The sequence below is a fragment of the Lissotriton vulgaris genome, unplaced genomic scaffold (genome assembly GCF_964263255.1).
Source record: "Lissotriton vulgaris unplaced genomic scaffold, aLisVul1.2 SCAFFOLD_490, whole genome shotgun sequence".
Classification (NCBI taxonomy): domain Eukaryota; kingdom Metazoa; phylum Chordata; class Amphibia; order Caudata; family Salamandridae; genus Lissotriton; species Lissotriton vulgaris.
In genome coordinates, this window is record NW_028240828.1 from 906,343 (window position 1) to 930,479 (window position 24,137).

Consider the following 24,137-nt stretch of genomic DNA (forward strand, 5'->3'; position numbering starts at 1 on the left):
CAGCTCTAAAACCACACATATATATTTATAAGTCACATCATTAAGGCAAGGTGCATTGTATTTAGAAGCAGGACGCGTAAAGGTTTAATGTTAAATATGTCCTTACAGAGAAAAGGCCCCAAAAGCCATTTTCACTATAGCAGGGATAGGTGTTCTATAGGAAGGCGCTGGGATACAATATTAAGTTCAATAAATGTTTAGTAGATGTTACCTCCACCTAGGAAACCGCTAGATAAATATTTCAAGGACTCCTTTTAATAGTTAGACAAAATTCAACTTAACGGTATAGTAGAATTTTGCCTTTCATAGAAAATTTACCTTTGCCCTACCTTAAGTCCTTGGAAACGAAATCTACATTTTGCTGTGCCAGCCAGGAATTAGCATTTCAATAAGCGTAAATGAGGTGTGAACTTGCTTCTGGGAGCAAAACAACAGGCTGTCCTGAATGGTCCGAGATGACCCTTCTGAACCAGATAGAACATGCAGAGGAGACTGGGAGGATCACCTTTGAGATTAAAGTGTCAAGAGCTGCTTGAATGTCACATCCTGGTCGACAAGTCTGCTGGGGTTTTTTAAATGATATATGGAAGTCTCCTCTGTCACAGGCAAATGTCAGCCGACACTTGGGCAGGAATGCTGAAACACTGTGTGTATCCACTGCCTGGTTAACAAAAGCTCAGCTTCGATTTTACCATACTTCTGTACCTAAGTTTATTTGGGGTAAAAGTACTGCCTAAAAAGGGATTTTAGTTTTAGATGTTGGAGGACACCAGGACTATCATAGTACACTCCCTATATACAGCACCCAGGTTTAGTGTAGCCAAAGACTTCAGATATCTTGCAAATGGGCTAGGTGGGTTGGGTTAGCCCAGAGAACCGTTACCCCAGTAGTTAGGGCATCCTCAGTGGTTTTTCTCCTCATTAGTTCACGCCAGGCATAAATATGGTACACCCATGAACTGTTTGTCTTGGGCATCTAAATAAAAATGTACAAATTATAGATATGACAAATAGGTAGCTCCTTAAGACAGAATGCTGCATACAAAGTGATATGTTTTAATAATAACTGAAACACATACTACTAATGACACTATCAAACGTACAAATTAAAAATCAGCTATTACACGGAATGTAGTGAGTTATTCCTACATACGAATAAACAAAGTGGAATCCACTCAAAGTGATAGTGATCCCTAGAGTGATGGGGAACACACAGTGTTGTTTAAATGCCCCTCACACACCAACAGGCCCCTTGGTGTCATGCTTCATCATCGGGGCCTTCGCACCCCTCTACGGGATGCGGCGTGCTACGACTCGCGGATACGCAGGAGCACTTGAAGTGAACTATGTGTGGGGGGGTGTGTTTATTACAAAAGTGTGAGTGAGGTGAGGTGAAAAAGTGAGTGGTTAAAAAATACCTGGCACGTGGGAGAAAAAAAAAACTTTATTAAATCCCCGGCTGGTATTATTAAAATAAAAGTGCAGGGCGTGGTCTTGATAGATACGTATTAGGGTATCAGACCACTATCTTAAAAGTCAACATGTTTCGGAGGTCAAAGCCCCCTTCTTCAGGACAAGGGTTAATGCACTTACCCTCCCCTTACTCACATGTAAAATGTAAAAGTGTAAATAAAAAATTACCACAATGTGTAATGTTCCTCACAATGTTAAATGTTTTGTGAGTGTCATTGCGCCCAATTGGCGTAAGAACCGGTGGAGACAAAATCATAGATAAACATACAGATCTATAATTCACAGGTTGAAGGAGAAGAATCATGCTTCTCTGAAAAAACATCAGGTAGAACCAAAAAATAATTGGACCCTGGAAAGGAAAAAGAAAAGGACACTACAAACATATACACACACAACACCAAAATTACTCTCTGCTCAGATGGAAGGAGAGCAGAACAGAAAGGAATAAGTTCTTACTTATAGTTCCCAAATACAGGACTTCATGAGCCTTTAGCGTATATTGGGGAATCCTTCCTTTCTAATCAGAAAAACTAAGAAATCAATATCAGGGGTTCAGTAGGAAGACTTTGCCATCTATGCGCAAAAAGTACAGTGAACAACTGCTTCTCTCAGTGGTCTATAACTCACGGTTACTGCAACTGCTAATCGCCTGCCTTCCCTCAACGCGGCTCCGATGAAGTGAGCTACGAAGGAATCGAGGTCCTTATATATATTGTGCCTGTGAGTAATTAATGGTGATTAATTGAATAATGCAACCCGGGGAATGCCCAAATACGGAGATAGCCACCTCCGAGCGTCCGGTGATGCCCTAGCGCCTCTCGCTACTCTGTCGCGCATGTGCATTACCGCTCTAGAGAAACGCATGCGCGGTAGGCGAACCTGCCGCGCATGCGTCGACGGAGACACTCTGTTTAGATACGGAGCAGTCGGCTTTGCAGGTAAACGCCTGTTGGTGATTGGCGCTTTCACTATAAATGCACAAGAACATGTATTTGGATGATAAAATATGCGCATATATAAGGCAATTTTTTAGCTAGAGACCAAGGAAAATGAAATAAGCAACCATGACAGCAGTGGTGAATTTAACTACTTTTTAGAGGTGTATTCGGACCAGCAATTAGATGGACTGCCTTCAAGTTTAGACTCAACAGACGGTGATTCTTTTATAGAACTAGGTTGTGAAGAGGGGAAATTCATGAAAACTGGTCCCTACCAAAAGGGGTGCTTCCTCAATCACAATTAGGTAGTACCTCCTTGTACTGATGTATTGACCCAGATGAACCCCGCAAATACATTTGTTGAGTGTAACCACATGTATACAACAACAAATTGTGATGGATAGTCAGATTGAGTTTTATCTGAGAAGGTTCCATGGAATGGAATCGTTCAGCCCAGTGGTGTCGGTTCCCAACCGAAACACCCACCGTTGCTCTTTTTCTAGGAGACCTGTCTCTGAGGGCAGTTGTTCAATTATTGTCCACTGTAGCTCATTCACACAGTGTTGATGTTCAATATAGTGGGTTGACATCTTAGTCGTTAGTTTCTTACACCTGATGTTGCTTTTGTGTTCATTTAACCTGACCCTTACAGGTCTGGTGGTCATCCCCACATATTCCTTTCCACATGGGCAGGTAATTAGGTAAACTACATTTTTACTATTGCAGTTCGTAAATGCACGTTGTTCCCATGTTGTCCCATTGGTAAAGGTTAGATTCTGGCTCTTCTTTGTGAGGTGGCAGTTATTACAGTTGCCACACGGGTAGTGCCCATGTACGCCTTGCAACCTCGTCTGATCCTTGGTAGGAGGGGATGGTCTCGTATGAACGAGTATATCTCTTAGGTTCCTACCCCTTCTGTGTGCAAAGAGAGGTTTCTCCAGAGTCAAGCCACCACTCGTTAAAGTGCGCCAATGTTTATGGACCAGTTTTGTCACTTGATTGCTGACCGGACTGTATGTGGTAACACAAACCGTCCTGTTTGCGGCATCCTCCCTACGTGGATTGTCCTCCAGAAGGGCGTCACGGTTATTATTTCGTGCTCTTGTAAAAGCTTTCTTGATCACAGTTTCCGGATATTTCCTCTGTCTTAGTTTTGCACTAAGATCCTTGGCCTGCATTTTGTATCTAGCCACATCACTACAGTTCCGCCGGAGGCGTAGGAACTGTCCATAGGGAAGGTTCTCTCTCAGATGACGAGGGTGAAAGCTGTCAAATCTGAGGAGACAATTCCTTGCCGTTGGTTTAAAATGTGTTTCCGTTTTTAACATGCCGGCTTCATGGTAGATATTCAAATCTAAGAAAACCATGTTGGTATTAGATGCCTGGTAAGTGAATTTCAAAAAGGCATTTTGATTGTTCAGCCAGTCGATGAATTCAGTTATCATGGTTACATCTCCATCCCAGAAGACCAGGATATCATCAATGTACCTTCGCCAGGTGCGAATCCTCGCCCTGTAAGGATTGTCTGGGTGCAGGATTTTCGTAGATTCCAAATGGTGGACATACAGTCCAGCCAGACTTGGGGCAAATGTGCTGCCCATACTGGTCCCATGCTTCTGCCAGAAAAGAGTGCCCTCATATTCGAAAAAGTTTTTCATGAGTGCCAAGGAGATGCACTCCATTACTACATCCCGTGGAGTGTGGTATTTCCAATTCATAGAATGCAGTACCTCCTCAATGATTTGAATGGTCTCATCGTGGGGGAGACTCGTATAGAGGCTCTCCACATCCAGGCTTAGCAGCATCTGTGAAGTTGGATCAAAGGTTTGATTATTCAACAGTTGTAGTACTGCTTTGGTATCACGTAGATAGGTGTCAGTAGCCTGTACAAGTGCTCTCAAGAAAGCATCCGCAAACTTGGATAATGGTTCCAAGATGGATGAGATTCCGGAAACTATGGGGCGACCAGGGGGGTTCTCCAGGTTCTTGTGCACCTTAGGAATAGTATAGAAGTAAGGGATGCGAGGGTTCCTTTGTGTCAGGAACTCAGACTCCTTTTTTGTAATCCAGTCATGTGCAAGTGCCTCTTCCACCATACTACATATCTGGACTCTTAAAGATTCAGTGGGATCTTCTGTAAGTATTTGGTAGTTCCTGTTATCAGAGAGAAGCCGTCTGCATTCTTTGTCATAGGCTGTGGTTGTTTGGATAACCACTGCACCACCCTTGTCTGCTGGTTTTATAACAAGGTTTTTGTTCATCCTCAATTCTTTAATGGCCTCATTTTCTGTTCTGCTCATGTTCTGAAAGACCTTTTGTCTGGTTTCTAGACCTTTCAATTCCTGCATCATGGCTTTTTCGAAGGCCAATACTTCAACAGGGAGCTGGTTGTCTAATGGTGTAAATGTTGACTTGGGTTTTAGGCCAGTGTCAGAGGTCTCTGTGGGTAGATCCTTGTCTTTAAAGAATGCCCGCAACTTTATAGTCCTTATGAACTCCTGCATTTCCTTATGTAATAGGAAAATGTCTGGTCTATTGGTAGGGACATAACCCAAGCCTTTATTCAGTACCTCCTTTTGCAAATCCGTGAGGGGCCAAGGGGTTATATTGATAACTAGGTCCCCCTGTGGCTTGTTGACGCCTGATTGGCTGCCATGCTCCTTGTTACTACACGTGGGTCTGACTCCTCTGTGGGTTGCCAATTCATGTTGTTGCCCTTCCTGTTCCGCCCTCTGCGGGATCCCTGGCCCCAAGATAAAAAAGGTTGTTGATTTTGGGGTACACTGGTCTGGTCTGGAACCCACTGGGGGTACATTTGTCCCATTTGAGGTGGGACAAACTGATATTGCGGGAATTGAAAAGGAGGTTGATAAGGGTTAAATTGAGGACCTTGAAAACCACGCCAACCTCTTTGACGTGGAAATTGGGCTCTTTGTTGACGAAAGCCGCCTCTTTGCTTTTTTTGCTGGAAGCCTCCCGACTTGTTACTTGAGTTACTGCCATCTGAGTTAACACTATCTGTATCACTCATGTTGTCTTTCATGACATAATCTGCTCGAGTGTAAGGGTAGGCTCTCTCAGGAGTAAAGCGGTCTTTGTCTTTTTTCAGTTTATTAAATTTGCTTTGTTTCAAGCCAGCCTCAAATTCTTTCATTTGTTGGTTTAGTTCCTCTAAGCCCTTTTTAAGATCCGCTGGTGAAATGAAGGCCTTTAGCTGTACCTCAAGTCTTTGGATCTCTACTTTCAGCTCTACTGATTTTCTAGCTGCAGTCTGGACTATAAGTACCAGCCAATCCCTGGTACAGTGCCAAGAGATAAGTGACCATGCCTTTTTAAAAACAAGGTCGTCCTGGAAAATAAATGGTTCAGTTTTGACCAGTAAACCTTGCGGGGCCATCTTGTTTCTCAAATATTCCCTCATCAATAAGCCATGAAGGGCTGTCCTGATTTGGATTTTGCGGGTGTTCATCAGCTCATCCCAATCGGCTACTGCAGGCCCTGGGTCGCTACTGCTGAGGCCTTCAAAAGGTTTATCATCTGCTAGAATGCGGTCAATATCATCCTCACTAAAAGTCAATCCATGTTCATCCTCCATGTTGACAGATGAGGAGAGCAGGAAGGTTTTTTCAAAGAATGGTTGTGTGTGAAAGAGTATGTGTGTAGGTCCAAAGGAAAAAGGGAAGGGGACTCCCACAGCTGCACGCTGTCTATAAACAAATTTTAACAGGAGGGGGGAGAGAGAGAGTCAGTGGATTCAGTCTCCCTAGTCATACGAATAAACAAAGTGGAATCCACTCAAAGTGATAGTGATCCCTAGAGTGATGGGGAACACACAGTGTTGTTTAAATGCCCCTCACACACCAACAGGCCCCTTGGTGTCATGCTTCATCATCGGGGCCTTCGCACCCCTCTACGGGATGCGGCGTGCTACGACTCGCGGATACGCAGGAGCACTTGAAGTGAACTATGTGTGGGGGTGTGTGTTTATTACAAAAGTGTGAGTGAGGTGAGGTGAAAAAGTGAGTGGTTAAAAAATACCTGGCACGTGGGAGAAAAAAAAACGTTATTAAATCCCCGGCTGGTATTATTAAAATAAAAGTGCAGGGCGTGGTCTTGATAGATACGTATTAGGGTATCAGACCACTATCTTAAAAGTCAACATGTTTCGGAGGTCAAAGCCCCCTTCTTCAGGACAAGGGTTAATGCACTTAGCCTCCCCTTACTCACATGTAAAATGTAAAAGTGTAAATAAAAAATTACCACAATGTGTAATGTTCCTCACAATGTTAAATGTTTTGTGAGTGTCGTTGCGCCCAATTGGCGTAAGAACCTGTGGAGACAAAATCATAGATAAACATACAGATCTATAATTCACAGGTTGAAGGAGAAGAATCATGCTTCTCTGAAAAAACATCAGGTAGAACCAAAAAATAATTGGACCCTGGAAAGGAAAAAGAAAAGGACACTACAAACATATACACACACAACACCAAAATTACTCTCTGCTCAGATGGAAGGAGAGCAGAACAGAAAGGAATAAGTTCTTACTTATAGTTCCCAAATACAGGACTTCATGAGCCTTTAGCGTATATTGGGGAATCCTTCCTTTCTAATCAGAAAACCTAAGAAATCAATATCAGGGGTTCAGTAGGAAGACTTTGCCATCTATGCGCAAAAAGTACAGTGAACAACTGCTTCTCTCAGTGGTCTATAACTCACGGTTACTGCAACTGCTAATCGCCTGCCTTCCCTCAACGCGGCTCCGATGAAGTGAGCTACGAAGGAATCGAGGTCCTTATATATATTGTGCCTGTGAGTAATTAATGGTGATTAATTGAATAATGCAACCCGGGGAATGCCCAAATACGGAGATAGCCACCTCCGAGCGTCCGGTGATGCCCTAGCGCCTCTCGCTACTCTGTCGCGCATGCGCATTACCGCTCTAGAGAAACGCATGCGCGGTAGGCGAACCTGCCGCGCATGCGTCGACGGAGACACTCTGTTTAGATACGGAGCAGTCGGCTTTGCAGGTAAACGCCTGTTGGTGATTGGCGCTTTCACTATAAATGCACAAGAACATGTATTTGGATGATAAAATATGCGCATATATAAGGCAATTTTTTAGCTAGAGACCAAGGAAAATGAAATAAGCAACCATGACAGCAGTGGTGAATTTAACTACTTTTTAGAGGTGTATTCGGACCATCAATTAGATGGACTGCCTTCAAGTTTAGACTCAACAGACGGTGATTCTTTTATAGAACTAGGTTGTGAAGAGGGGAAATTCATGAAAACTGGTCCCTACCAAAAGGGGTGCTTCCTCAATCACAATTAGGTAGTACCTCTTTGTACTGATGTATTGACCCAGATGAACCCCGCAAATACATTTGTTGAGTGTAACCACATGTATACAACAACAAATTGTGATGGATAGTCAGATTGAGTTTTATCTGAGAAGGTTCCATGGAATGGAATCGTTCAGCCCAGTGGTGTCGGTTCCCAACCGAAACACCCACCGTTGCTCTTTTTCTAGGAGACCTGTCTCTGAGGGCAGTTGTTCAATTATTGTCCACTGTAGCTCATTCACACAGTGTTGATGTTCAATATAGTGGGTTGACATCTTAGTCGTTAGTTTCTTACACCTGATGTTGCTTTTGTGTTCATTTAACCTGACCCTTACAGGTCTGGTGGTCATCCCCACATATTCCTTTCCAAATGGGCAGGTAATTAGGTAAACTACATTTTTACTATTGCAGTTCGTACATGCACGTTGTTCCCATGTTGTCCCATTGGTAAAGGTTAGATTCTGGCTCTTCTTTGTGAGGTGGCAGTTATTACAGTTGCCACACGGGTAGTGCCCATGTACGCCTTGCAACCTCGTCTGATCCTTGGTAGGAGGGGATGGTCTCGTATGAACGAGTATATCTCTTAGGTTCCTACCCCTTCTGTGTGCAAAGAGAGGTTTCTCCAGAGTCAAGCCACCACTCGTTAAAGTGCGCCAATGTTTATGGACCAGAACTGTCGGAACTGTAGTGATGTGGCTAGATACAAAATGCAGGCCAAGGATCTTAGTGCAAAACTAAGACAGAGGAAATATCCGGAAACTGTGATCAAGAAAGCTTTTACAAGAGCACGAAATAATAACCGTGACGCCCTTCTGGAGGACAATCCACGTAGGGAGGATGCCGCAAACAGGACGGTTTGTGTTACCACATACAGTCCGGTCAGCAATCAAGTGACAAAACTGGTCCATAAACATTGGCGCACTTTAACGAGTTGTGGCTTGACTCTGGAGAAACCTCTCTTTGCACACAGAAGGGGTAGGAACCTAAGAGATATACTCGTTCATACGAGACCATCCCCTCCTACCAAGGATCAGACGAGGTTGCAAGGCGTACATGGGCACTACCCGTGTGGCAACTGTAATAACTGCCACCTCACAAAGAAGAGCCAGAATCTAACCTTTACCAATGGGACAACATGGGAACAACGTGCATTTACGAACTGCAATAGTAAAAATGTAGTTTACCTAATTACCTGCCCATGTGGAAAGGAATATGTGGGGATGACCACCAGACCTGTAAGGGTCAGGTTAAATGAACACAAAAGCAACATCAGGTGTAAGAAACTAACGACTAAGATGTCAACCCACTATATTGAACATCAACACTGTGTGAATGAGCTACAGTGGACAATAATTGAACAACTGCCCTCAGAGACAGGTCTCCTAGAAAAAGAGCAACGGTGGGTGTTTCGGTTGGGAACCGACACCACTGGGCTGAACGATTCCATTCCATGGAACCTTCTCAGATAAAACTCAATCTGACTATCCATCACAATTTGTTGTTGTATACATGTGGTTACACTCAACAAATGTATTTGCGGGGTTCATCTGGGTCAATACATCAGTACAAGGAGGTACTACCTAATTGTGATTGAGGAAGCACCCCTTTTGGTAGGGACCAGTTTTCATGAATTTCCCCTCTTCACAACCTAGTTCTATAAAAGAATCACCGTCTGTTGAGTCTAAACTTGAAGGCAGTCCATCTAATTGCTGGTCCGAATACACCTCTAAAAAGTAGTTAAATTCACCACTGCTGTCATGGTTGCTTATTTCATTTTCCTTGGTCTCTAGCTAAAAAATTGCCTTATATATGCGCATATTTTATCATCCAAATACATGTTCTTGTGCATTTATAGTGAAAGCGCCAATCACCAACAGGCGTTTACCTGCAAAGCCGACTGCTCCGTATCTAAACAGAGTGTCTCCGTCGACGCATGCGCGGCAGGTTCGCCTACCGCGCATGCGTTTCTCTAGAGCGGTAATGCGCATGCGCGACAGAGTAGCGAGAGGCGCTAGGGCATCACCGGACGCTCGGAGGTGGCTATCTCCGTATTTGGGCATTCCCCGGGTTGCATTATTCAATTAATCACCATTAATTACTCACAGGCACAATATATATAAGGACCTCGATTCCTTCGTAGCTCACTTCATCGGAGCCGCGTTGAGGGAAGGCAGGCGATTAGCAGTTGCAGTAACCGTGAGTTATAGAGCACTGAGAGAAGCAGTTGTTCACTGTACTTTTTGCGCATAGATGGCAAAGTCTTCCTACTGAACCCCTGATATTGATTTCTTAGGTTTTCTGATTAGAAAGGAAGGATTCCCCAATATACGCTAAAGGCTCATGAAGTCCTGTATTTGGGAACTATAAGTAAGAACTTATTCCTTTCTGTTCTGCTCTCCTTCCATCTGAGCAGAGAGTAATTTTGGTGTTGTGTGTGTATATGTTTGTAGTGTCCTTTTCTTTTTCCTTTCCAGGGTCCAATTATTTTTTGGTTCTACCTGATGTTTTTTCAGAGAAGCATGATTCTTCTCCTTCAACCTGTGAATTATAGATCTGTATGTTTATCTATGATTTTGTCTCCACAGGTTCTTACGCCAATTGGGCGCAACGACACTCACAAAATATTTAACATTGTGAGGAACATTACACATTGTGGTAATTTTTTATTTACAATTTTACATTTTACATGTGAGTAAGGGGAGGGTAAGTGCATTAACCCTTGTCCTGAAGAAGGGGGCTTTGACCTCCGAAACATGTTGACTTTTAAGATAGTGGTCTGATACCCTAATACGTATCTATCAAGACCACGCCCTGCACTTTTATTTTAATAATACCAGCCGGGGATTTAATAAAGTTTTTTTTTCTCCCACGTGCCAGGTATTTTTTAACCACTCACTTTTTCACCTCACCTCACTCACACTTTTGTAATAAACACACACCCCCACACATAGTTCACTTCAAGTGCTCCTGCGTATCCGCGAGTCGTAGCACGCCGCATCCCGTAGAGGGGTGCGAAGGCCCCGATGATGAAGCATGACACCAAGGGGCCTGTTGGTGTGTGAGGGGCATTTAAACAACACTGTGTGTTCCCCATCACTCTAGGGATCACTATCACTTTGAGTGGATTCCACTTTGTTTATTCGTATGACTAGGGAGACTGAATCCACTGACTCTCTCTCTCCCCCCTCCTGTTAAAATTTGTTTATAGACAGCGTGCAGCTGTGGGAGTCCCCTTCCCTTTTTCCTTTGGACCTACACACATACTCTTTCACACACAACCATTCTTTGAAAAAACCTTCCTGCTCTCCTCATCTGTCAACATGGAGGATGAACATGGATTGACTTTTAGTGAGGATGATATTGACCGCATTCTAGCAGATGATAAACCTTTTGAAGGCCTCAGCAGTAGCGACCCAGGGCCTGCAGTAGCCGATTGGGATGAGCTGATGAACACCCGCAAAATCCAAATCAGGACAGCCCTTCATGGCTTATTGATGAGGGAATATTTGAGAAACAAGATGGCCCCGCAAGGTTTACTGGTCAAAACTGAACCATTTATTTTCCAGGACGACCTTGTTTTTAAAAAGGCATGGTCACTTATCTCTTGGCACTGTACCAGGGATTGGCTGGTACTTATAGTCCAGACTGCAGCTAGAAAATCAGTAGAGCTGAAAGTAGAGATCCAAAGACTTGAGGTACAGCTAAAGGCCTTCATTTCACCAGCGGATCTTAAAAAGGGCTTAGAGGAACTAAACCAACAAATGAAAGAATTTGAGGCTGGCTTGAAACAAAGCAAATTTAATAAACTGAAAAAAGACAAAGACCGCTTTACTCCTGAGAGAGCCTACCCTTACACTCGAGCAGATTATGTCATGAAAGACAACATGAGTGATACAGATAGTGTTAACTCAGATGGCAGTAACACAAGTAACAAGTCGGGAGGCTTCCAGCAAAAAAAGCAAAGAGGCGGCTTTCGTCAACAAAGAGCCCAATTTCCACGTCAAAGAGGTTGGCGTGGTTTTCAAGGTCCTCAATTTAACCCTTATCAACCTCCTTTTCAATTCCCGCAATATCAGTTTGTCCCACCTCAAATGGGACAAATGTACCCCCAGTGGGTTCCAGACCAAACCAGTGTACCCCAAAATCAACAACCTTTTTCTATCTTGGGGCCAGGGATCCCGCAGAGGGCGGAACAGGAAGGGCAACAACGTGAATTGGCAACCCACAGAGGAGTCAGACCCACGTGTAGTAACAAGGAGCATGGCAGCCAATCAGGCGTCAACAAGCCACAGCGGGACCTAGTTATCAATATAACCCCTTGGCCCCTCACGGATTTGCAAAAGGAGGTACTGAATAAAGGCTTGGGTTATGTCCCTACCAATAGACCAGACATTTTCCTATTACATAAGGAAATGCAGGAGTTCATAAGGACTATAAAGTTGCGGGCATTCTTTAAAGACAAGGATCTACCCACAGAGACCTCTGACACTGGCCTAAAACCCAAGTCAACATTTACACCATTAGACAACCAGCTCCCTGTTGAAGTATTGGCCTTCGAAAAAGCCATGATGCAGGAATTGAAAGGTCTAGAAACCAGACAAAAGGTCTTTCAGAACATGAGCAGAACAGAAAATGAGGCCATTAAAGAATTGAGGATGAACAAAAACCTTGTTATAAAACCAGCAGACAAGGGTGGTGCAGTGGTTATCCAAACAACCACAGCCTATGACAAAGAATGCAGACGGCTTCTCTCTGATAACAGGAACTACCAAATACTTACGGAAGATCCCACTGAATCTTTAAGAGTCCAGATATGTAGTATGGTGGAAGAGGCACTTGCACATGACTGGATTACAAAAAAGGAGTCTGAGTTCCTGACACAAAGGAACCCTCGCATCCCTTACTTCTATACTATTCCTAAGGTGCACAAGAACCTGGAGAACCCCCCTGGCCGCCCCATAGTTTCCGGAATCTCATCCATCTTGGAACCATTATCCAAGTTTGCGGATGCTTTCTTGAGACCACTTGTACAGGCTACTGACACCTATCTACGTGATACCAAAGCAGTACTACAACTGTTGAATAATCAAACCTTTGATCCAACTTCACAGATGCTGCTAAGCCTGGATGTGGAGAGCCTCTATACGAGTCTCCCCCACGATGAGACCATTCAAATCATTGAGGAGGTACTGCATTCTACGAATTGGAAATACCACACTCCACGGAATGTAGTAATGGAGTGCATCTCCTTGGCACTCATGAAAAACTTTTTCGAATATGAGGGCACTCTTTTCTGGCAGAAGCATGGGACCAGTATGGGCAGCACATTTGCCCCAAGTCTGGCTGGACTGTATGTCCACCATTTGGAATCTACGAAAATCCTGCACCCAGACAATCCTTACAGGGCGAGGATTCGCACCTGGCGAAGGTACATTGATGATATCCTGGTCTTCTGGGATGGAGATGTAACCATGATAACTGAATTCATCGACTGGCTGAACAATCAAAATGCCTTTTTGAAATTCACTTACCAGGCATCTAATACCAACATGGTTTTCTTAGATTTGAATATCTACCATGAAGCCGGCATGTTAAAAACGGAAACACATTTTAAACCAACGGCAAGGAATTGTCTCCTCAGATTTGACAGCTTTCACCCTCGTCATCTGAGAGAGAACCTTCCCTATGGACAGTTCCTACGCCTCCGGCGGAACTGTAGTGATGTGGCTAGATACAAAATGCAGGCCAAGGATCTTAGTGCAAAACTAAGACAGAGGAAATATCCGGAAACTGTGATCAAGAAAGCTTTTACAAGAGCACGAAATAATAACTGTGACGCCCTTCTGGAGGACAATCCACGTAGGGAGGATGCCGCAAACAGGACGGTTTGTGTTACCACATACAGTCCGGTCAGCAATCAAGTGACAAAACTGGTCCATAAACATTGGCGCACTTTAACGAGTGGTGGCTTGACTCTGGAGAAACCTCTCTTTGCACACAGAAGGGGTAGGAACCTAAGAGATATACTCGTTCATACGAGACCATCCCCTCCTACCAAGGATCAGACGAGGTTGCAAGGCGTACATGGGCACTACCCGTGTGGCAACTGTAATAACTGCCACCTCACAAAGAAGAGCCAGAATCTAACCTTTACCAATGGGACAACATGGGAACAACGTGCATTTACGAACTGCAATAGTAAAAATGTAGTTTACCTAATTACCTGCCCATGTGGAAAGGAATATGTGGGGATGACCACCAGACCTGTAAGGGTCAGGTTAAATGAACACAAAAGCAACATCAGGTGTAAGAAACTAACGACTAAGATGTCAACCCACTATATTGAACATCAACACTGTGTGAATGAGCTACAGTGGACAATAATTGAACAACTGCCCTCAGAGACAGGTCTCCTAGAAAAAGAGCAACGGTGGGTGTTTCGGTTGGGAACCGACACCACTGGGCTGAACGATTCCATTCCATGGAACCTTCTCAGATAAAACTCAATCTGACTATCCATCACAATTTGTTGTTGTATACATGTGGTTACACTCAACAAATGTATTTGCGGGGTTCTTCTGGGTCAATACATCAGTACAAGGAGGTACTACCTAATTGTGATTGAGGAAGCACCCCTTTTGGTAGGGACCAGTTTTCATGAATTTCCCCTCTTCACAACCTAGTTCTATAAAAGAATCACCGTCTGTTGAGTCTAAACTTGAAGGCAGTCCATCTAATTGCTGGTCCGAATACACCTCTAAAAAGTAGTTAAATTCACCACTGCTGTCATGGTTGCTTATTTCATTTTCCTTGGTCTCTAGCTAAAAAATTGCCTTATATATATGCGCATATTTTATCATCCAAATACATGTTCTTGTGCATTTATAGTGAAAGCGCCAATCACCAACAGGCGTTTACCTGCAAAGCCGACTGCTCCGTATCTAAACAGAGTGTCTCCGTCGACGCATGCGCGGCAGGTTCGCCTACCGCGCATGCGTTTCTCTAGAGCGGTAATGCGCATGCGCGACAGAGTAGCGAGAGGCGCTAGGGCATCACTGGACGCTCGGAGGTGGCTATCTCCGTATTTGGGCATTCCCCGGGTTGCATTATTCAATTAATCACCATTAATTACTCACAGGCACAATATATATAAGGACCTCGATTCCTTCGTAGCTCACTTCATCTGAGCCGCGTTGAGGGAAGGCAGGCGATTAGCAGTTGCAGTAACCGTGAGTTATAGACCACTGAGAGAAGCAGTTGTTCACTGTACTTTTTGCGCATAGATAGCAAAGTCTTCCTACTGAACCCCTGATATTGATTTCTTAGGTTTTCTGATTAGAAAGGAAGGATTCCCCAATATACGCTAAAGGCTCATGAAGTCCTGTATTTGGGAACTATAAGTAAGAACTTATTCCTTTCTGTTCTGCTCTCCTTCCATCTGAGCAGAGAGTAATTTTGGTGTTGTGTGTGTATATGTTTGTAGTGTCCTTTTCTTTTTCCTTTCCAGGGTCCAATTATTTTTTGGTTCTACCTGATGTTTTTTCAGAGAAGCATGATTCTTCTCCTTCAACCTGTGAATTATAGATCTGTATGTTTATCTATGATTTTGTCTCCACAGGTTCTTACGCCAATTGGGCGCAACGACACTCACAAAACATTTAACATTGTGAGGATCATTACACATTGTGGTAATTTTTTATTTACACTTTTACATTTTACATGTGAGTAAGGGGAGGGTAAGTGCATTAACCCTTGTCCTGAAGAAGGGGGCTTTGACCTCCGAAACATGTTGACTTTTAAGATAGTGGTCTGATACCCTAATACGTATCTATCAAGACCACGCCCTGCACTTTTATTTTAATAATACCAGCCGGGGATTTAATAAAGTTTTTTTTTCTCCCACGTGCCAGGTATTTTTTAACCACTCACTTTTTCACCTCACCTCACTCACACTTTTGTAATAAACACACACCCCCACACATAGTTCACTTCAAGTGCTCCTGCGTATCCGCGAGTCGTAGCACGCCGCATCCCGTAGAGGGGTGCGAAGGCCCCGATGATGAAGCATGACACCAAGGGGCCTGTTGGTGTGTGAGGGGCATTTAAACAACACTGTGTGTTCCCCATCACTCTAGGGATCACTATCACTTTGAGTGGATTCCACTTTGTTTATTCGTATGACTAGGGAGACTGAATCCACTGACTCTCTCTCTCCCCCATCCTGTTAAAATTTATTCCTACATACACCACTGGCCACATGTTGGAACTAATCTTCACACACACACCAAAGCAACACTTCTAGCAGTGCAACCTAAGCTGTAGTTCGACCACTCATCAACTACACTTCATCTCTTCAGTATAAAACACAGCCTTTACTTTAACAATAAACCTTAATTGAGCCCATTCCATTTCGAGGCATCAAAAAAAGTAAGCAGGATCAAACTGTAGAAGACCAACAACACAGTGCAAATGGGAACACAAAATGCCTCAATCCCATAGACTACCTCAAATAAGTCTCTCTCGAACATAGCCACCAATCCTGAAAGACAACCTCCAAAAGACAATAAATCTAATAATGAAACGAAGTTATAAAAACACTGTACAAAACGTAGCTCCCCACTTTGAAAAGAACGGACATAGCAAAATGAGGGTGGGTGGCTAGGAAGAGGGTCAGTGGAGGCGGGGATTCACTAAAACACTTTGTTCCAAAGTCAGGCTCCCCAAATAACAAAGTCAAGAGAGATTAGACAAAGGCGAACCAAAGACATTGTAAAAAATATCTTCTCTTTCCTTGGTGTCATGGGCAATGCTCTCAGATTAATGCTTAGAAAATGATCTAACAGCAGCAGCCTACGAGTACAAACGTGATTTCAATCCTTGAAACTTCCCAGTTAGTTGGAATACTACACCAAAGTCTTCAGAGCTATTTGTATGATCGACAACAAAACAGTCAAGAGTACAAGCAAGATGTAGCCTGAATAGATTTCCAATAAACACCAGATAACCTTACACACCAATTAATATTGTCCATATGTGGGGTAATCAACCATTTTAACTAACTTGCTGGTTTCACAGGATATTAAAGACTTTTAGTTTTAGTCAACGGCAAAAGCATTCTTCTGTGTTCATACCATTTTCTCTAGACCACCATGAAATGCAAGGGTTCTCCGGTACTCCCTCAGCTCTAAAAAAAAAAAAAAAAAAAAAAAAAAAAACACACACACAGTCCTACATTTCGTAACAGAGCAATTCACTGTTTTTAAGATGGAGAAATTCACACCGAATGTAGAGGGGGTTGCAAACTATTTACACCACCATTCCCTTCCCCGTCACTCCAATCCATCCCTGATGCTATCCTATACGCTCTCTTTTGTGCCTCTAACCCTCATTTATTCAGAACAGAGGTCCTTGGATTTTAGCACAGAAATCCATATTTTTTTTAAATCAGGGTCTCTCTTTACTGAAACACAGACTTTGTGACTCAGGGGGTTCATAATAAATCTGAGAATTCCTTTTACTTCTATACAATACATAACAGCAACCAAATACTCACTTGAACTTGATGTATTGCTACTGAGGCCCATGCAAGATTTGCTGTAGCAACCTGAAACATAAATTGAGCTGTTACTGAGGTTCTATCCCATTTCTTCCTCAAATATAGTATTGTTAACTATGCAGCAAACGAAACAGTTGCCACCCTGGATTATTGTCAGTGGATTTCAAATCAACATAAAATATGTCTCCATCTTACAGTAGTTATTGATAATTTAAACAAAAAGATCACTTTTTTGATGGAAAGTAGAAAAACTTTTTCTTCATTACTACATGATGTAGGCAGAGCATCAATACCTCATTACGTACTTGAGCACCTCCTTCCTTCCTTTTATTTCTAAATGCATTTATAGAAGAAGGGGACCTCAAACCTTTAAGTATTGGTGTCTGGAACACTTTTTTAAAAACAAACATATGTAAGCACTAACTCTGTATCGGGGAGTAACAAACGTCTAAAAGTAGCATATCATATAGCACAATATAGTACATTAATTCATTCCAGGAAAAACTAAAAGAAAACAACAGCCAATCACTGCATTTGAGATTAAAGAGGAAGAGTTAAGGTTCAGGAATTATGGGGAACTGTCTGCGGAGGGATACAGAGATTTCTTGGGAGATCAACTCCAGTGCCTCCACCAAAGTCGCTGTCTTACAACTTGTGGGAGCATATGTCTATCTGGTCTGTCCCACTTAAGTGTACATGCTGACTTGACCATGAGTTTCTCACTTCATCTGGAAAGTTTGAAGCGCCCTCAACTCCTCTGTTTTCGCTGCTGAATCCAGCTAAACCACGGAATTTCCATCCCATGCCACTACTACCTTTTTTCTATAAAAATCACAGAGAAGATTTTTAACAGACCGCTCTCTGCTTTCATAGACAGTCGTACCTTACTACATTTGATGCAATTAGGCTTTTACCCGTCACACAGCACTGAGCCAGCCTTGCTGTTGGTGACAGAATTGATCCGTGAGATTTTGGACGCGGGCAATTCAGCGGCATTTCTATAAATAGATCTTTGCGCTGCATTCAGTACTGTTGTGTGAGAAAGTGACATCTTTCTTGCATGGGTATGCCCCCACTTTTTGCTGAACTGCTGATGTGCTTTGACTGAGTGTGCCCTGGGCACCTGCCAACCAGGAGCATAAAGAGTGAAGGTGCCACACAGCAGACATGTTGCTGGACCCTTGGGTGGAGAGCCCCCGCTCTCCTGGGCCTGCAACAATGCACGTCCTGGGCGAGGTGCTAGGTCTCCTCCGCCAGGATGGGCAGGCGGAAGCTTCAAAGGCCTGCTGCCCTTGTGAGCTTCTCCAGGCCACTTGCCGTACTCAGCAACTGGCCCCCACCAGTTCTGACCCCCACTCTGGTGGGAAGACTGGTGGGAAACCCTACGTCAGGAAGGGGGGTGGGCCAGCCTGTGCCAACTCCACCCCTCAGGTGGGAGAGGCGAGGTGAAGCACGACCCCAGGCTCTGGCCATCTTGAAGATGAGGAGCCCTGCCCAGTCACAGCTAGGCTCCTGCCCCCCTCCCACAGCAGAGGAGCAGGCTAGGGGGTGTACTCACCCCAAGACAGGGACCTATTGGTGCCTGGCTTTGCCCTACCAGTAACACCCCTAAATTCAGTATTAAAGAGCACCCTGAACCTTCCTTTCTCAGATACCAGTCTGCCGATCTTGGAACCTGCTCCTGCTAAATCTCGGCGACTCCTGAGGACAGCAACCTCGGACAACTCGGAGGACATGCCTGCCTTGACCCTCTAACAGACTGGGACTCCCCTGAGCAGAGGCTCTGCTCCAACAGCAATACCACTGGTGCCAGCCAGGAACCGCAAATCCACCCCACTCTGCACCCGCCAAGCCCGGCCGGTGCCCGAGTGATTCACGACCACAAGGACATTTCCCCGGCGACTGGGACCCGAAGTCCAGTGCCCAAAGACCATCCTTGACGACCCAGACGACGCCTGCAGCCTCAGAACCAGGGACCCCCCCCCCCCCCCCCCCCCCCCAACCGCGACCAGCTGAGGGTAAGATTTCCAGACGCCAAAAGACACACTTGTACCCGGCACCGCACGGTCCCCTGTGCCTTCCTTTGGGGTACCTACCTCTTCTCCAAGATCCCAACTTACCTCTCGAAGTGGTGGTCGCACCTGAAGAATCTCAGTCCCGAAGCCTGCAGCCTTTGTTCACTTTGTAACTTTCCTATTGGATAACATTAAGCACCCGACGGCTCAAAAGCACCCTGCACCCAGCTGCCAGAGTGCTGCTGGGAGTGCACCTACTACCCTACTCTACTTCCCCACTTGCCCTGCGTAAGTGACCAGGAGCTCAGCTCCCACAGCCGCGTGACGTGTCTGCTTGCAGCCACCAACCAAAGGCCCCCTACCCTCCATTGGATTGCATTGGGCCTGCTCTCTCTACACCCGGCTGCCCCTGTGCCGCTGAGGATGCAACAACTGTACCTTTCCGACCCTGGGGGACCCCAGAGTTTATGCCCAGAACCTTACCCTCACCAGTCATGTACTCACCTGAAAGCCGATAACTCATTTTCCTTCCATAGGCTAACATTGACTGGTTTTCACTGAAATTTCTTCAAAGTATCGATTTTTGCAACTTTAAAATATTCCTCTAAAATCAGCCGAATAGCGATTTCCGAAATACTCACCTGGGATCAGGAGAGAAGCCAGTGCTGTACTTTCTAGTTCAGTGCTGAACCGCAAAAGTAATCTTAACTGTACTTACCAGTTACGTGCATTTTCTTCCGTAGGAAACCATTCACTGTTTTTCTCTGAAATTTGTTCTAAGTGTCGATGTTTGCAAATTACAAATATTCCTTAAAAAATCGTACCAACTGCTGAAACGTAAATACTTACCTTTCTTAGGAAGAGGCCCTTGTGCTGGATCTAGGAGTCCAGTACTGTATCACAAAAGTAAAGAGAACCTACTTTACCAGTGACTTGAATTTCCTTCCAAAGGATAACATTGCTAGTTTTTCTCCGAAAAGTTTCTAAGTGTCAACTTTGACATCAAGCACCGGCAGCTGAGTTAGTCGGTCCTGGCATTCAGAGAACCTGCCAGGTGTTGAACCACCAAGGTGATGCCTTGATGTTCAAGCCATGTCCAGAGGCGCAGAGCCTCCTGACATAGGGTCCACGACCCCACGGCGCCCTGTTAGTTGCAATACCACATGGTGGTGGTGTTGTCCGTGAACACCTGCACTATACTTCCCCAGGCCGAGAGAAGGAATGCTTTCAGTACAAGTCGGATCTCCCGCAGCTCCAGAAGGTCAATATGGAGCTGGGACTCCGCCGGAGTCCGGAGGCCTCTGATCTCCACCTCTCCCAAGTGGCCTCCCCATCACAGGAGGGAAGTATCCGTCACCACTGTGTGCTCCGGTTGGGGAAGGGAAAGGGATCTGCCATTGACCCAATCACGATTTGTGAGCCACCACTGCAATTGTCGTGCAAAGCCCTCCGAGATCTGGACATGATCGAACAGGTTATCCTGATGCTGCGCCCCCACTGGAACTTCAGGTCCCACTGCAGAGCCTGCATATGCCATCTGGCACATTGCACTAGCAGGTTGCAGGAGACCATCAGACCCAGGAGCTGGAGGGTCATCCTGACTGAAACCCGGGATAGAGGCTGAAAGATCTGATTCATAGCCTGAATATCCCGGACTCGCTGCTCGGGAGGATAGACCCGAAACCGCCAGAAACGCTCCGATAAAGGGAAGCTTCTGAGAGGGACTCCAGTACGACTTCGGCACGTTGATGGGAGAACCCCAGCAAATGCAGGAGGTAACCCTTAGTCTGAAGATGGGAGACGACTGCTTGGGGCGAGCCCGCCTTCAACAACCAGTCGTCGAGGTAGGGGAAGACTGACACCCCTGACCTGCACAGATGAGCCGCGACCACCGCCATCACTTTCCTGAACACCGGAAGGGCGCTGGTAAGGCCAAAGGGGAGCACGGCAAACTGAAAATGCTCCTGGCCTACTGGGAACCGCGGGGATGTTAAAATATATGTCTTGCAAGTTCAACGTTACCATCCAGACTCCAGGGTCGAGGGCAGCCAAGACCTGAGCCAGAGTCAGCATCTTGAACTTCTTCCTGAGGAAGGGATTGACGGTCGGGAGGTCCAAGACAGGACGCAGACCCCCTTTGTCCTTCTTGGGGACCAGAAAGTAGTGAGAATAACAGCCACTCCCTACTTCTGGCCCAGGAAGGCACTCAATGGCCCACTTGGCCAAGAGAGTTGTGACTTCCTGCCAGAGAAGTGCCAAGTATTCCCCCCGACGTCTGGAGCCAGCCTTATCGCCAAACAGGTGACTGCCACCAAAAGGCATGTCCATGAGCAAACTCTGGACATCGGGCGAGAACCCAGTAGAACGCAACCAGGCGTGGCGACGCAGCGCCACAGTCGTAGAAATCGCCCTGCCCAACGAGTCAGCGGTGTCCAAACCACACCGAATGGCAAACTTAGCTGCATCCTTACCCTCAGCAACCGCTAGGAAAATTACAGCCTGGACCTCCTCAGGACACTGAGGCAACACCTGAGTAACGGTATCCCACACCGCGTGGGAATAGCGGCCCAATAGGCAGGCGGTGTTCACCGACCACAGCCCCAAGCTGACCGAAGAGAACAACCGCTTACCGAACTGATCCAGCTTCTTCGAGTTCTTATCCAGTGGATCCATGGGAAAGGCACTCTAAGACGTCGAGGCCTGGATGACCAGACTCTCAGGCGTAGGATGAGTGGTCAGAAAGGCGGGGTCACCAAGCGGCGGGCAGTGACGCCTGGCAACATTCTTATCCACAGGGGCCTCTGTGGCCGGTTGCAACCAAGTGCCCAACAGGACGTCGGTGAGGGCGTCATTGAAGGGAAGCAGCGGCTCCAGCGAAGTAGACACCGTCTAGAGCACCTCTGTGAGGTTAGTTTTGAGGGTCACGAAAGGAAGATAGAGGTTGAGGACCTCAGCAGCCCAACGGAGAACCATTGTGTAGGAAGCGCCCTCTTCCATTGTAGGCGGGGGAAGAGGCAAACCCTGGGACAGAAGAGACATCTAGGTCGCCTGCATCCTCCAGATCGTCCACCCAGTCCTGCTCGGAGTCACACTGACAGGCAAGAGGGTCCTTGGACCCCTCACAGTCATCTTCCACCTCTGCTGCAGGAGGAGCCGGTCGCGGGGGAAGAGTTGGAGCCGAAGAGGGGACAAATGGCATTTAAAACTGCGCAGTGAGCGGCGCCGGCCGGAGCCAGACTGGTGCCGCGTCCCAATGCGGATCCCAGGCAGGAACAAAATGGCCCTGGACCGGGGCAAGTGTGGAACATACGGCACCCACTGCGGCGCTGGGGCAGGAGCCGGCAGCTCTGTACCTCGTGGCGCTGGAGCCAACAGTGCAGGACCCTGTGGCGCCGAACCTGGATCCTTACGCCAACATGATCTGGACATGGTACCGCAGGGCCCGAAGGCGCGCCGGTGGGAGCCCGAGGCCTAAAAAGGTGGTCCATGGCAGCAAGAAACTCTTGCACCAGTTCTGGAGTCACCGACGGACCTGGGTAGGGCGGGTAGGCAGCAGGACTCCCAGGCTCCAAGGGAGCCGCAGGGGCAGAACCCCTTTCCCCCTCGTCCGCATCCGAGGATCGACGGGGGGACGTCAGAGAGCGAACACACTTCTTGGGCTTCTTCTTATGTCGTCGCTTACTGGAATCCAAAGGCAAAGACTTTAGAGCCAGAGGAGCGACGACTACGGCCCCGCGAGTGGTCCCGGGAACGGTCCCTGGACTCGGAGCGGCAGTGGGACGAATGCCGGGCCTCCAGCAGTTTCCGGTGCCGCTCCCTTAAGGCCCTCGGGCCATGGCTCGACAATCCCAGCAGGCCCGGGAGTCGTAATCAGTCTCCAGGCAGTAGAGGCACACATCGTGGGGGTCCGCCACCGACATATTGCGACGGCAGGCCCCACAGGACTTAAATCCAGGCATCCCTAAGTGCACCAGGAGAGCATTGGGGGAGACAAAAAGACTCAAAAGAGTAGTCAAAGAGTGACTAAGGGACGTGCTCTATCCGGATCTGCACTTGCTGGCGCGGAAAAAGAAAGAACTGATGTCAGCGCGCACGGGTGGCGCCTAAGTATTCACTGTGACATCTCGGCGCATACGACGCCAGCGACGGACGCAGAGCCGCAGGATGCCGCTTACTGACGCACAGGGGGTACTGCTAGCAAAACTTTCCGGATCCAGTCTGACGCCCGGGGATATTTTAAGGTAAGGAATCTATCACTATTGTGTCTCTTTCAGATTCTGATTGTGCCAAGGCTTGCTTAGTGCAATGTGTTGTACCTGGGGGTTATACAGGGTCAGATCAAAAGACTTCAGAGTACAGAATGTCACTGCACGCCTTATTCTGAATCTTCCTAGGCGTGTGTCAATGGGGAACACACTTAAGAACCTGCACTGGCTGCTTGTTAGACATAGGTCCTCCTTTAACGCGTTGTGCTATGGTCACAAGGCATTTGCAAAAAAGGACCACAGTACCTTAAATCTCTGGTCAGACTATATATACCAACAAGAAATATAACATCGGCTGGGGAAATGTTTTTTTGTGTGAGTAAAATTAAAAGACCACGCTCAGGTGGGTGCTCCTTTGACTATCTGGCACCGAATCTATGGAACTCTTTGCCTCTGACGATTCGCCAAATTCAGTTAGACTATGTTTTTAGGACACAACTTAAAACTTGATTCTTTAAGGGTGGGAGCTAGGGAGTTTGTTTTATTTGGGGCTGTGGATTCCTGTACCTAACATTAGAACACCTCATTGAGGTAGCTATGAGCTT

The 24,137-nt window shown here is 46.1% G+C and overlaps 1 protein-coding gene across 1 annotated transcript in view; it reads right to left on the reverse strand.

Annotated features, from left to right (window-relative positions):
* LOC147672520 (cAMP and cAMP-inhibited cGMP 3',5'-cyclic phosphodiesterase 10A-like) overlaps window positions 1–24,137 on the reverse strand; it is a 909,783-nt gene that overhangs the window by 574,873 nt on the left and 310,773 nt on the right. The window contains exon 7 of the mRNA XM_086947973.1: window positions 17,310–17,360. Coding sequence (XP_086804099.1) covers window positions 17,310–17,360 — 51 coding nt within the window. The remainder of the gene's footprint in view (window positions 1–17,309; window positions 17,361–24,137) is intronic.